This window comes from Silene latifolia, chromosome 2, assembly GCF_048544455.1.
Source record: "Silene latifolia isolate original U9 population chromosome 2, ASM4854445v1, whole genome shotgun sequence".
NCBI classification, from domain to species: Eukaryota; Viridiplantae; Streptophyta; class Magnoliopsida; order Caryophyllales; family Caryophyllaceae; genus Silene; species Silene latifolia.
In genome coordinates, this window is record NC_133527.1 from 181,357,186 (window position 1) to 181,370,742 (window position 13,557).

The following is a 13,557-nucleotide window of genomic DNA, read 5'->3' on the forward strand; positions in this document are numbered from 1 at the left end:
CCGCTGTATTATCTGCACACTCATCTAAACGGGTTAGATCAGCTAAGGGATCCTTGGCTAAGGATTCCTCCGATTATAATTAACAAAGATGTCAACAATATCAATGGAATTACACGTATCATCATCAGCAGGTTCAGTAGCCTTACGAGCAAGACTGAACTCAATGGTGTCATCCCCTACCTCTAAGGTTATAATTCCGCGTTTGACATTTATTACATTGTTTGTATGTAAAAATGATCTACCTAAAATAATAGGTATCTGACTGTCCTCTGCAATGTCCAAAACAACGAAATCAACAGAAATAAAAAACTTACCCACTCGAACGGGTACATCCTCTAAGACTCCTAAAGGTCTCTGAGTCGATCGATTTGCCATCTGAAGGGTAATATCGGTCACCTTAAGTCTACCAATATTTAGCCTTTCGCAAACGGAATATGGCATGACACTGACACTGGCCCCTAAATCACAAAGGGCCTTTCCAATTTCGTGGTTACCTATAGTGCAGGGAATTGAAAAGCTACCCGGGTCCTTTAATTTAGGTGGTTTATTAATTTACGCAAGAGCATTGCATTCTTCCACAAAAGCAACATTACCATCATCATGAAAATTTCTCTTACGATTCAAAATGTCTTTCATAAATTTAGCGTAAGAGGGTACCTGAGTAATTAGATCAGTGAAAGGAATGGTTACCTCAAGATTCTTGACCATCTCCAAAAACTTACCAAACTTGCGCTCCAGCTTAGTATTCTTTAAACGCTCCGAATACGGGACTGCAACACTGGCCGTAGGATCAGCAACCTTCGGCTTCCGTAAATTTAAAACCTCCGTCAAATCATCAATGAGTATAGAATCATGCAAATTAATTGACGGATTTGCGTCCTGTACTGGAGACCCAGTCGATCGACCATTGGTCTCGGTCGATCGACCAATCACACTGGGCATGAATAGTTTCTGGTCAGAGACTCCTTCGTCCGGAACTTCAGTCGATCGACTGGTAGTGTTGGTCGATCGACCACATATGCTGGGCTCAATTAGTTTCTAGTCAGAAACTTTTTCATCTGACATCCTGGTCGATCGACTGCAGTTGTTGGTCGATCGACCGCTGGTACTGGCAGTAAAGCTTGTTTTCGCACCAGAAATTAAATTCGTCTTTTCATCCTTTTCTGAGTCTTCTCTTGGCTTATCGGGACCATCATAAGAAAGGCCACTTCGGAGATTAATGGCATTAATGGTTTCAATTGGCCCTTCACATTTGCTTGAAGAATTGGCGACTTGCTTAGCCTCTAAATTCTCCAACTGCTTCACAAAATTCTTTGCAGATTCAATCCCAACTTCTTCTATTTTCGTGACTTGAACCAAAAGAGCTCGGATTATTTCTCTCAATTCCGCGGTCTCATCTGAGTTATGGACAGGAATTTCAACTCTTTCCTTGGAAGCTTCAGAGGTCTCGAGCTTCTCGAGACGGGCTGCAATAGAAGCTACGAGTGTCGTAACGGCATTCATTTCATCACTTTGCTTTCGCGAGTTTTCACGCGAACTTCCAAACTCAGCTCTATGGACTGCCATCTCCTCAATAGTGTTCCAACCTTTATTCTGACCGGTATTATTTTGGAACCTACCATTCGCAGCTGCGTCCAGGATAACCTTGTAGTCATCATATAAAGAGTTGTAGAATAAGTTGCACAGGTACCACTGCTGGAAACCGTGGTGAGGGACAGACCGAACCAAACTCTTGAAACGTCCCCATGCTTCACAAAATTCCTCATCAGGTCCTTGCTGGAAATTTGTAATTTTGTTTCTCAAGGCATCAGTCTTTGCAAGTGGGAAGTATTTTTTGTAGAAAGTTAATGCTAGAGATGTCCAATCTGTGACTCCAGCTGCTACCCTATCAAGGTAGCGGTACCAATCTCGCGCAGAATCCTTCAAGGAGTATAAGAACATCATCCCTTTTACTTCATCCCGGGTCACCCGTAGTGTACATGGTATGGAATAGTAGTAGTCGTGAAAATTTCCATATGCTTCAAAGGATCCTCGTCCGGTAGACCAGCAAACTGATTTCGCTCCACTAAATCGATATAGGAGGAACGAAATTCGAAGCGACCAGTAGTAGGGGTGGGTAATTCGTATCCCTTGGGAACATGCTGCTCTTGTGGCTGAAGATTATCATATATTGTAGCCATGATCGCGAAACGGAGAGTACTCAAGCCTTCCTCTCAAAATTATGTCCTCTAACTGTGCAAAAGCAAAATTAGAAGCAGGAGTAAACAACGGCCTCAAGGAACCAAAGTTCCTTGAGACAAGAAAAATAAACTAAGAATAAAGCAAACAGAATTACACCGTCTCCCCGGCAACGGCGCCAAAATTTGATACCGTCGTTTTGTATCAAAATTTAATTTATAAATCCGAACTAAAACTATAGCTAGTGATAGTAAGGGTCGAACCACAGAGAGACAAGATCAATTCTATTTGCTATTTTCAGTCTATAAATGTAACAATTGAATGGGGGTTTTGAAATTGTTTGATTCTAGATACTAATTGACAAAATAAGAGAATTCGCAAATAAGATAAAAGAGAGATCAGGAACTTCGGTTCACCATGGCTAAGGTCAGGTCAAGAAGATAACAGAGGTCTTGTGATACGGTCTCGGGGAACATGAGCAAGTCTTTCGATCAATGCTCAATAACCTTACGGTCTTCTAATTCCCAAGAATTTCTCAAAGCTATGCGTGATTAAAACTATAACAATTGCAAAATTGAAGGCAAAGAATAAGATTGACATAATTGAAATTGAATTTAAAACAAAAGATTAAAACTGAATTGCTTGAATATAACTAATAACAACAAGAATTAAATTGATTAGAAATAAAAGAAGATGGAAATTGCATTAAAGCTTACTAAGAATTGATGAACAAAGGCAATTGAATTCGGAATCCGTCGTCTCACTTTCTTGTCCCCAAAACTAGATCTAAACTTGAGTTCTTGAATAATAAAACAGCATACCCTAAATTATTGTTGCGTACTACTCATAAACGTTCTACCCGAAAATTCATTACAATTGGGCTTTCAAAAGTCTAAAGCATAAAATAAACATCAACCTTGCAGCCTGGTCGATCGACTAAGTGGCATGGTCGATCGACCAAGCAGTACAGTGCAGTCTCTTCTGCTGAACTTCCACGGTCGATCGACTGGAGGTGCTGGTCGATCGATCAGCTACGCTGTGCAGTAGCTTCTGTTCTCTTCCAAATAGCCTCTTCACTCCATGCACGCATCCCGAGGTGAACAAGTCCGAACTCCCATCTTCCAAGTTTCCATAAAGTTGCTTCCGGAGGACGATTTAAGCTTGATTTAGCTTACTTCCACTCTTTCCTACAATAAATCGTAGAAATTCCGAAGTAAACCGTTTCGGAAGAAATAGTAGCTTTAAGCTAACAAATAAGCATAGAAATACGTGCCAAAATTGCAAATAAAGTGTATAGAATATGCATGTATCGGTGTTCTTTGAGGATATTGAATTTGAGTGGGAGGAAAGGTAATTGACATTGTTTTAAGTCTCCTTATACAGGATTATAAGATCAATTTGGTTGGACAAACTCAAATATCTCAATAACCAATTCATTAGAAGATCCACATAATAAGGTAAATACAACTACATTAATTATATTGTTTTCCTATATGGATTAAAATGGACAACAATGTAGTGACAGACTAACTAGTTGTAATAAGAGTTAGATAATGGAATAGTAAAGATGATTTAATCGCCTTTTGCCAAACCATTGATGGTCCTAACTCATATAAGTGGATTAATGTCATAAAGAAAATAAGTCATTTGATGAATGATGATATTTTGACTTTGTTCCATTACCTAAAGTTGTGAAATATATTGGTTTCAAATATTCATTTGTTACCAAGAAGGGTGTAAAAGGTAAAGTGACAATCAGGATCATCGTGTCGGTATTGACTATAAGGAGTTTTTGGCATATTCGGTTTTTTTGTTATACTAGTTGTTGCTCCGCGCCCTACCGGGCGCGGTGCCCCAATTCTGTCAATCGTGTAAACGATATAATTATGAAATATGGTAGATGGAATGGAGGACGGGATTAATATTCGCAGCTAACTGTGTAGAAAGCAATCAGCACTATTGTTGTGCCCTAATCCGAGGAATAAATAAAGTCAACTGAATCCCCTTGTAATTCAAAGTAATTTAGCAGAACACGTTTATATCATCCATAGGTGGAGTCTACAAATTGGACATAAATACAACAACAACAACAATAACAACAACAACAACAACAACAACAACAACAAAGCCTTAATCCAAAAAAGACTTGGGGTCGGCTGACATGAATCATCCTTTAGAATTGGACATAAATATATAATATAAATACACAATAAGCGGTGGACGCCATAACACACTGTAAATTGGACATGCCTTCAAAAGGCGTAAGATTTGGCAACAGTTCCCACAACACAATTCCAAATCTGTACATATCTAAGTTTTTTTTTTTTTTTTTTGACAGTTGAAAAGATAAGTAAACCGTTCCTACAAAGATCGGGCTTTTCCTAGCAACTTCATGTGCCAGAAAGTTGAAAGACCTAGGAACATAACGAAGATTAATACAATGAAAGTATTTCCGTAAATCGATAATGTCAGTAATAACTGAATGCAGCAGATGATTTCTTGAAATGATCCCATTGATCCGCAAGATAACTTGGAGGCAATCGGAGGAGATACTAACATGAAAGGAGCTCCTATGAAGCGCCCAAAGCAACACCTGCTTAATTCCTACGGCCTCTTGTTCCGCTGATTCAGAAAGGAGAGTGCAATGCATAGTGTTTCCCGAGAATCCTTCTTTAGTAATATTATCCGTCGAAGAGAAAGTCCAACCAATTCCTGTTTTACATTCTTCTTCCAAGCGGCGTCCACAGAAATAAAGAAAGGACTGTGTGTACCTGCAAAACCAATAAACGAAATCCAATTTCCATCTAGAGCATTCTTGTAATCCTGATCCAATAGGCCAGCAAAAGAAGTTTTAGATTTCATCTCCTGTCGAGTAAAAGTGCTATTTAAAGCCAACGAAAGCTCGGACTCATAAATCCGCATGATTCCCATCATGTTGCAGATTTCATCACCAAAGCTGGCTTTGTTCGTGGCGATCCAAATTGCAGCAATAAGACTCACAAATAAGACTCACAAAAGAATTTATCGAGAACTCGCTTTCCTTTCGAGTTGAAAGAAAAGAGATCTAACTAACCATCCATTGTTTAAAGGCGATGTTACCATCCCAGTCAGTTCTAATGCCCAAATGACACGCTTTCCCTAGACGTTTGGCAATTTGGCAATTTTTAAAAAGGTGATCCAAAGAGTCAATAGAAGAATCCTCCAAGCATAATTTGCATCTTATATGAAAGGAAATATTCCTCTTAATAAGTTCAGATCCCACTGGAAGCGTATCAGTAAGAATTTTCCACAAAAGGATTTTCCATTTTTAGCTTCCATCATTTTTCTTAACAAAAATCCTACCACCCTCAGAAAGCCGCGTCTTATCCTTATTTGTAGCCCGACTTTCCATCAAATGTTGAAGTGCAACACCATAACCCGTTTTCACGCTATAATCTCCATCCCTCGTTTTTAGCCCAAAACAACTATCATGTTGTGAAATTGTAGGGAAAGGAATGGCCAAAATCCTCGTCCCCGAAGCGTCATAAAAAGTTCAACAATCTTTTCCCTATTCAAATGGTTAGTAAACATTAAATCCATCACCTTTGGATTACCTTATTGTTATAATGCCTCTTTTCTCCTTGATGTGAACTGCTAATGCTAAACAACTGCCAAGAAAACAAAAGCACGAAGCACATATTTATTACCAGCCATTTTTGCTTTTTACTTCTTATATTAAGCACATCACCTCAACGAGTACATAAATCTTACATATGACAATATCATCTCAACATGTATGATATGACTACTAAAGATGTCTTAGTCTAGTGGTTAAGACGGAGGTATTGTGGACAATAGGTCCCAGGTTCGGGAAAAAAAAATGTATGATATGACTTAAAACTCTTTCCTAAATATGCATCATTTTGTTAAGTTAAACTCCTATTCTCAAAATTATGGGTCACTCTTGAATTTCAAGCTCCACCAATGAGCAGGCGCTTAAGTTTTAATTTAATAATTCTTTAATTCTTTCAAATCACTTACACTTGAAGCGTCACACGCTCTATCTAATTATTCTTTTGGCTTTCCTATAAGTCACATGGTCGCCTACAACAATTGAAGAGTTCTGGGACAGTAACAAACCATATGGTTGTCTACGAACCTGAGACTATGGAAGAATACATTTACTGTGAAGTGTGATCCACATGCTATATATCATTCGTTAAAATGTCGTCCGTCTATTAATCAAGTTATCAGATATCGTCAAACAAGACCTAAATTAGCAGTCATATGTTAACGTATGGAGCAATCTGAACATCACTCTCTAAAATGTTGCATCTACGTTAATTCAGTTAGCAGCCTACCGACAAACAAGACCTAAATTAGAGCTCCAACAATATGAACCAACCTTAGGGGAAATCCAACGGTATGTTCCGGTTTCAGCTGTTGTCATCTCAGTCAGAGTTTCTTCTCTTGCAAAACCAAAAACTGCCAACTTCACAGACTTGTGATCAGCCGTAAGCAGCAAATTAGCTGAAACAAAAGTTTGTAATTATAAGCTTATAGAGGCGTACAAGAGTGGTTAAAGAAGAAAATAGATTGCATATCCAGTGAAGTACAATATTTTACTTAAGAATTTACAGAAAATATAAATCCAAGAAAGCAAATTATCCAAAACAAAATTAAAGTTAGTAATTATAATCTACTATCTATTTTGCAGTAGATAGTAGATTATCAGACTTTATATTTGCTGGGAATTGAATTTCCTAACCTGTAAAATCTAATTGGCGGAAACCGGCCATAAAAGAGAAAAACGGCTCAAAATCTGAATCGACCACATTTTCTGTAAAAAGGAAGTGTAAAGGAGTGGAGGATAAGTATAATGAAATAATTCAAAAAAACTGAAGAGATAGAACAACCTTAGAAAGGTGATACTTATCACTCAAATGAACAAATTTGTTCCCATTAGAAACTGAAATTATAGTCCTTAATACAAATTTATCCGTACTTGGAATACTAATCGGAAATCGCTGCACATTTGTGGCCTCTATCATTAACGGAAAATCTGAAAAAGCACATGGAAGCGTATGTTTTGATTACTACTAACAATTAATCAATTCTAATAATAATAACAAATAAATCAAAAACCTGTGATATCACGTAGCCTACCCGACACAAAAGTCTAATGAGAACCATATCAGTTGACAAATTTGGTAACCTCTAATATCCTTGAGAGCATCTCAACACTCTCACCTGATAAAAAATCAAATAAAATTAGAGGCACAAGCAACTGAAGTTAGGAGAGATTTGGCTAAAGTGTAGTGAGTATAGAGCACAAACCTCAAAATGAAAAAGAAATAAAAGCCTAAATTGATGCAGGGGATGGGAATTGAATAAGATGAAGCTTCGATTGATGCGCGGCGGACTGAGAAGAAGGTTTTTGATGAAGACGTGAAGTAGGTTGGAAAGTGAGCAGCAAGATGGAAAGGCAGATCAATGAAAGGCAAGGAATGAAAGATAGGTAAAGCATAGAATGGAAGGATATGATTGAGAGGGAGAGATCGACGACGGATATTTGGAGGTCACTATTCATAGCTACAGTTCCAACAAGTTTACTCTTTTAAAAGAGTAATCAATCATAAAGAACAAGAAGAACAGTTAACGCGCTCCCGCAGTCACGATTAAAACGTGGTGCCTAGCACTCCAAAAGGCAGGGCGAACTGTCACCAGAATTAAGCGAACTGAACATAAAGGTGCGGGCTAAGACAATATATAACGCGCTTTTCAAAGATAGGTGCACACCCCAACAACATGGCTCATCACTGCATACACAGCATACCGCCGCAATGGAAGCTGAAACATGGCAAGGGAAATTGTAAACCTATTAAATGTCGGACATTAAAAAGCAATCAGTAACGTGTAAATACAGACAAAAATTATATAGAACAAGAATAGCCAAAGCAGTACCCAAGTTTTGGCAAATCAATGTGAATGTCAAGGGGAGAGCTGAGGCAATATCTCTTTGCCGTTCCGCTTGGTGCGCCAGATCTGCAGCGCAAATAACCTGATGGCCACAATCCAAGCTAGAACGGTAAATTTTCGACCTAGGACCAAACAACACCCGCCAAAAAACTCACTTAAAGTAACTACACGAGGGTCAAAGAACTAAGGATAGAACTCAAACATATAGACTTGAATAATAGTATTTGCGACCCCAATGTCAGCACTGGAATCGTCAAACATATTATTTATAACATCAGGCCATTGTTAAGGCTAGGGTCTATCCCGTAAGGGGAATGTAGACAAGGCAAGCATGGCGTGCGAGTAAGTGGAAGTGTTCCAGGCTCAAGAAAGGGGGCCCCACAAATCCACAACAAACCAAAGTATGATCTGAAGATACTAAGCGATAAGACTGGGAAACACAAGAGGCATCATGCTAAAAAAAACTAAACCACAAGATATCAGGTATTTACTGTCCTAAATCAACCAAGAACACAAGTTTAGACTATAACAATATAATCTACTTAAAAGGACACATAAAGTAAGCTCCGCAATCGTAAATCACAAGGGTAACAGGTTTGTAAAAAACACAGACTCTTCAATCCTAAACCACAAGATATCTCAGGTTTGTAACCTACAGATGAAACATAGTTTCTGATTAGGGTGCCTACCCAGGTATGACGGCATTCACCGCACCATTACAGTCTGGGGTCCTGGAAAATGAAGGGGAGGACCAAAACATATAGGGAAGCAGTGTTTGCCCCGCCATGCCTTAGGTGTAAGCAAGCGTTCTGCGCATTATCACCAACACAAGTTTGCCATTAAGCACTTGTTTGGTTTCTTAGTTGAAAAAATTGGGGAGTTGTTTTGCATCTATAGTATTGCAATTTGCGGCCCACCATCTCAGTAAAGAAACATCCAAATAATAAAAGGGAAAATGCACACATCAATGGGTAAAACCCCAAAACAAATGCAAACAAATCAACCCAGGCACTCAACGTTTCAATAATTAGGGGTTACAATAAATATCTCTATATCGCTGCACACTTGTAGTAAGGTGAAGGCTGGGCTGTAAAAGTGAGCTTGCTTGAAGCTGAGGAGCAACAGTTCATACACATAGACTATGCAACCATTTCACCTACACCCCCAAATACCACAATTCTAAGCCCCACCTAAGATTAACAAAGTAACATATAATCTGCAATTTCTATATAGGCATATATATGGTCAAATATGGAAATGCAAACTATCACAATCACTAAATCATAACAATTGGGACAAAAGATATCACTTTAGGACCGTAATATTGCCACATATTCAAAGGAAGTTGATCTATACCTGTGAAATTATTTAAGAAATATGAGATTCCAGTTATTTGAAAATGAAAGAAAAATATATCCACGTAAAGACACTGACACTATCATTAACATTCACCGACCGCAAAAACAGATCCCCCTAACATGGCTGTGACATGTTACGAGTGCACTTCATCTTTAACTCTAGCTATCGTAATTTATATAACTAAAGTCACGGATTAACGCTACATTCATAGATCATAAGTAATTACCTACTTGACTTAGTGTACATTTTATTTACAATTAGCTACCACATAACACACATACCTTATCGTTCTAACATTTCCATTCCTTAACGAATCTAGGCATACATGCATCAATGCTTCTTGTCTCTCGGCTGTTGAAATTTACATCTGCAGATTTGCAACAATTTTGGTTTGAAGTAGAAATATAAGTCAATGTCACCAATATTGAAAGAATAGAATGAACAAACACTCCATATATACATATCAGTATTTTCACATTTCCTATGCTATAATAAAGAAAGACAACTTAATTTTTTATTTTACATCAGTAGCTTCTAATGTCAAGACATGCTTTTAGACGGTGAGAGAAGCTAAATACAACATTTCAATTAAAAATCACAACACATTGTAGCTTCAGCTTGTGAGATTAACATATTACATAGCTTGAGACAATTGATATTACTGAGCGAAACCAACTGATATTATTTAAGAAAGATGATATTCCCTAACAATTGAACACAAGGTCGGTACTATTTGCACCAATCCCAGCTTTAATGTCTCTTGTTAGAAGGAAATTTATGTGAACATGCAATCAAAGTAAAGCGTGTTGTCTTAGAGATCGAGATTGTTATGTAAGTGAAATGTCTGATACCATAGAGATACAACATAGAAATACAGAGTATAAGTAGTAAAGAATGGACAGGTTGATAAGATGATACCTTAACGGGCACAATTCCGCCTGATATCTACACCATTAAAAGGTAATGCCTTGTAGTGAGCATTGGCTACCTCACACCCAAATGTTAGTCTGATGAGATGCGCTCATCTGAGTATATCTCCCTGTGATAAACCGCGGAAAAAAATAAAAAGCGGCCCATAATCACACCCGGAAACCTCAGACAACACACATTAAAAGCGAAAATATAGAAATATTAACCATCATCATCGCACCATAATCATCACAGATGCTGCCATCGCCAACATCGCCGTGCTGAGAGTTTCTGCCCCTTTGTCCCCTTCCTTCTATCTGTTTTTTAAAAAGACGGAACATAAAAAAATAGAGAACTCTCACATAAACTTAATTGAAGCCAACGGAACATAATGCTAGCCATATTTAGGGCCCACCTCGTTACCGTCACCACTTCTACAATCAACCTTCGCGTCTTCTAAATCCTCTTCGTCGCCATAATAGTCATTGAACTCCGCTTAATAATTTAGGGCTGTTGTCATTGGCACTGAAAACTGCAACAACAGCCCCAAAAAACAGATATAAGCACTAATCAGGGCAGGGAATATAGGGGCAAACAAGAAATTAAGAGTTCGAGGAACAAACAATTTAGGGCGGTCTCATCCTTCGCCTTCTCCACCTCAGGACCTGCTGTCGCAATTATAATCAGAGGACAATAAAATCAGCCAAAACTTGGAGCGGATTAAATAAATATGGAAAAATAAAAAAATAACAGGCAATTGTAGTTGATGTAATTTTAAACCATACTTGAAGCGGCCGCATTTAACATAGCAGACCGTTTGTCCCGTGCCCAAGGCATCAACCGGTGGTGAACTATCTTCCTTCGGCTTCTCCACCCCTAGGATCTGCTATCGCACAACACAAATATGAGAGCTTTACCAGGATGGACAGTAACAGCAAGCTTCTTAAAACACAAGATCACGTATAAGCAGAGTAAGAAGGTGCTAGATATACAGCAAAGGCACGAAACACAATAAATAGAATATCAATCATGCCAATCCCAGAACAAGCAGGATATCTGAAGTAAACGAAATACCATTAATATGTATGCCATTTTGATACCCTTTTCCTGGCCAAGCTGAACTGAGCAAACACCATAAAGCACCTAGTAACATGTAAACTTTCAAGCTATGAGCCTGATTAACCTGACACAGTGAATAACCCAGCTAAGACCAGGGCAGCGACAATTTAGGGATACCATATAAATCACGGGTTCCATTAACTCGTGGCCGTGAATAAATTCCATTGAAACTAAAATCCCATTAACTCATAGCAAGAAAGACCAGGCCATTGCCCCTTTAAGGTAAAAACAACCTTCAAAACTTATTTCATTAACTCATAGTGAACAAGTAGCTTAAGGATCACAGCTAAATGTGGAGAACAACAGAGGCCGATCTAGCACCCAAAAACAAGAACTAACACGAAATAAATGCAACAAACACAATACACGTTGCAGGAAAATAGTCGGACCCATGATAATAAGTTCCCAAAGGAAAAATGTAACGATAACCGTTTTTTTGTAGATGAATGTAAACAAACTTCTACAAGGTAATCAAGTGTAGCAATACTATATTTTATAAAACTGTAACCAATAAGATTTGCACAGGACAACGAAGCTAAACAAAATAAATCGAAAAGACACTAAAAACCGCAAGAGAAATAAGCTAAAGAACAAACAAAACATGAAAGGGCCACCACCAAAAGAACAAATTCAACAGGTTACTTAAATGGCCACAAGAAAAAAAATAAGGAGATAGAAAGGGATAAATCAGAGCACTCACCACAACCCAACAAGATTTATACGACTAAAATTGGGATTATCATCTCAAATCAGGGACCGCGCCATAGCATTGAGCTGATGTAAAATATAAACAAAGCATTAAAATATTAACAACTCAATTATTAAGAATAAAAATAAATCACAAAAAGAGCATGATATACCTATTATATAAAGAAAGAGGAAAAATGAAGAACCGAAGATCAGTGTCATCTTGAAATACCTAATAAACAAATAGATATTCACAAAGGAGTAAAAATTAAGAATATTGTGATTAGTATATGAGGAACCCTAAAAACCCAGAAAATTGAACTGAGGTGAAGATTGATGAAGATGGCAGTTGTAAATTCGCCCGAGAGAGATGATAAACAACAGGTGATGGGAACAGAAGAAAAGTGAAGCTGCGATTGAATGCGCGGCAGAGTGAGAAGAGGGTTTTGAAGGTGAAGTAATGTGAGGAATTGCAGGGAATGAAAGGCAGCAAGATAGAAAGGCAGTAATGTAGAATGAAAGGCAAGGAATGAAACACGGTAAAGTGAGAAGGGAGGGTGAGGATTGAGAGAGGAGAGATCAAGGGTGGAGAATGAAAGCACACTATTCATGTATTCATTGTTACAGTAGACCAAGTTCTGTCTTTTTAAAGAGTAAGGATTGGATGAATGTTAAAGGTTTGTTTTCCAATGGTGACATTGATGAAACTATTCAGTGCAGTAACTAGAACTTTGATTCAATAGATTCAAAGTAGATTTTCTGCAAATTAAGGTAATTCATCTAATAAAGCTTTAAGTAAGGTTTTTCATCTAAGCAATCTTTAATCTATCATGTTATCATCTTATTTGTATTATATGAACGTGGTTGATGATTTTAGATACTAAGGATTCAGTGGGAGTATGAAAATTGTTCTAGTTATATACCATTTCAGTAAAGAAGACAAATTTAGTCTCATTAATGCCCTAAAGACATTTTTATTCAGAAAATATAGTAATACTTAAATACAAGCGTTTCAGGAAATATTTCACGCGATGTTTAAGTAATATGGTATACTTGTTTGTACGTATTCAGATATTGTGTACAGTTTAAAGTTTATTTGACTGATATTAAGGTGATACAGATTAGGATCTTGGATTCACTAAGGGCAACCAAATATATTGTTTGTTATTTACATTTGGAACAAAACATTATTTATAGGAGGTCGATTCAGGTTGAGATCATTTGGTACTTCGACTTCTAGTTGGTTATGAACATTTGTCTTAAGGCTGCAAATTCGGTACGGTATTGAAAGACCACTTAAGTAATTCATGACAAATGTGTAGTTATTATAGTTTCTAATAACATTAC

General features: G+C 37.7%; 1 protein-coding gene and 1 non-coding gene across 4 annotated transcripts; one reads left to right on the forward strand and one right to left on the reverse strand.

Moving 5' to 3' along the window:
• The first annotated feature begins 1,699 nt into the window (after nt 1-1,699).
• LOC141645002 (small nucleolar RNA R71) lies at nt 1,700-1,808 on the forward strand. The gene has a single exon (XR_012544600.1). It is a non-coding gene; the product is annotated as a small nucleolar RNA R71 (small nucleolar RNA).
• A 2,685-nt stretch (nt 1,809-4,493) lies between these two features.
• On the reverse strand, nt 4,494-13,349 carry LOC141631462 (serine/threonine-protein kinase STY13-like). Of its 3 annotated transcripts, XM_074444130.1 has the most exons (15): nt 12,384-13,349; nt 12,224-12,297; nt 11,479-11,547; nt 11,190-11,287; nt 11,028-11,072; nt 10,820-10,936; nt 10,632-10,721; nt 10,414-10,534; nt 9,777-9,862; nt 7,957-8,007; nt 7,163-7,219; nt 6,926-6,997; nt 6,563-6,687; nt 5,772-5,825; nt 4,494-4,949 (listed from the first exon to the last, which is right to left on the reverse strand). In XM_074444130.1, the coding sequence occupies exons 11-15, from the start codon at nt 7,206-7,208 to the stop codon at nt 4,896-4,898; spliced, it is 351 nt and encodes a 116-aa protein (XP_074300231.1). In that variant the 5' UTR covers nt 7,209-7,219; nt 7,957-8,007; nt 9,777-9,862; nt 10,414-10,534; nt 10,632-10,721; nt 10,820-10,936; nt 11,028-11,072; nt 11,190-11,287; nt 11,479-11,547; nt 12,224-12,297; nt 12,384-13,349; the 3' UTR covers nt 4,494-4,895. The 3 variants fall into 3 exon arrangements, with proteins under 3 accessions (XP_074300231.1, XP_074300234.1, XP_074300238.1); XM_074444133.1 differs by lacking the exons at nt 12,224-12,297; nt 12,384-13,349 and having other exon boundaries at nt 11,190-11,968; XM_074444137.1 differs by lacking the exons at nt 7,957-8,007; nt 9,777-9,862; nt 10,414-10,534; ... (5 more) ...; nt 12,224-12,297; nt 12,384-13,349 and having other exon boundaries at nt 7,163-7,244.
• Between the last annotated feature and the right edge of the window lie 208 nt (nt 13,350-13,557).

Bases quoted from the DNA above. Each gene is read 5' to 3' on its own strand.
- LOC141631462 (XM_074444130.1), bottom strand. From the start codon at position 7,208: ATGATAGAGGCCACAAATGTGCAGCGATTTCCGATTAGTATTCCAA. The intron at 5,826-6,562 runs GTTGGTTCATAT...TTTTCTTGGCAG, and splicing joins ACCGTTGGATTTCCCCTAAG to TTGTTTAGCATTAGCAGTTC. The intron at 4,950-5,771 runs GTAATCCAAAGG...TTGGTTTTGCAG, and splicing joins AGAGGCATTATAACAATAAG to GTACACACAGTCCTTTCTTT.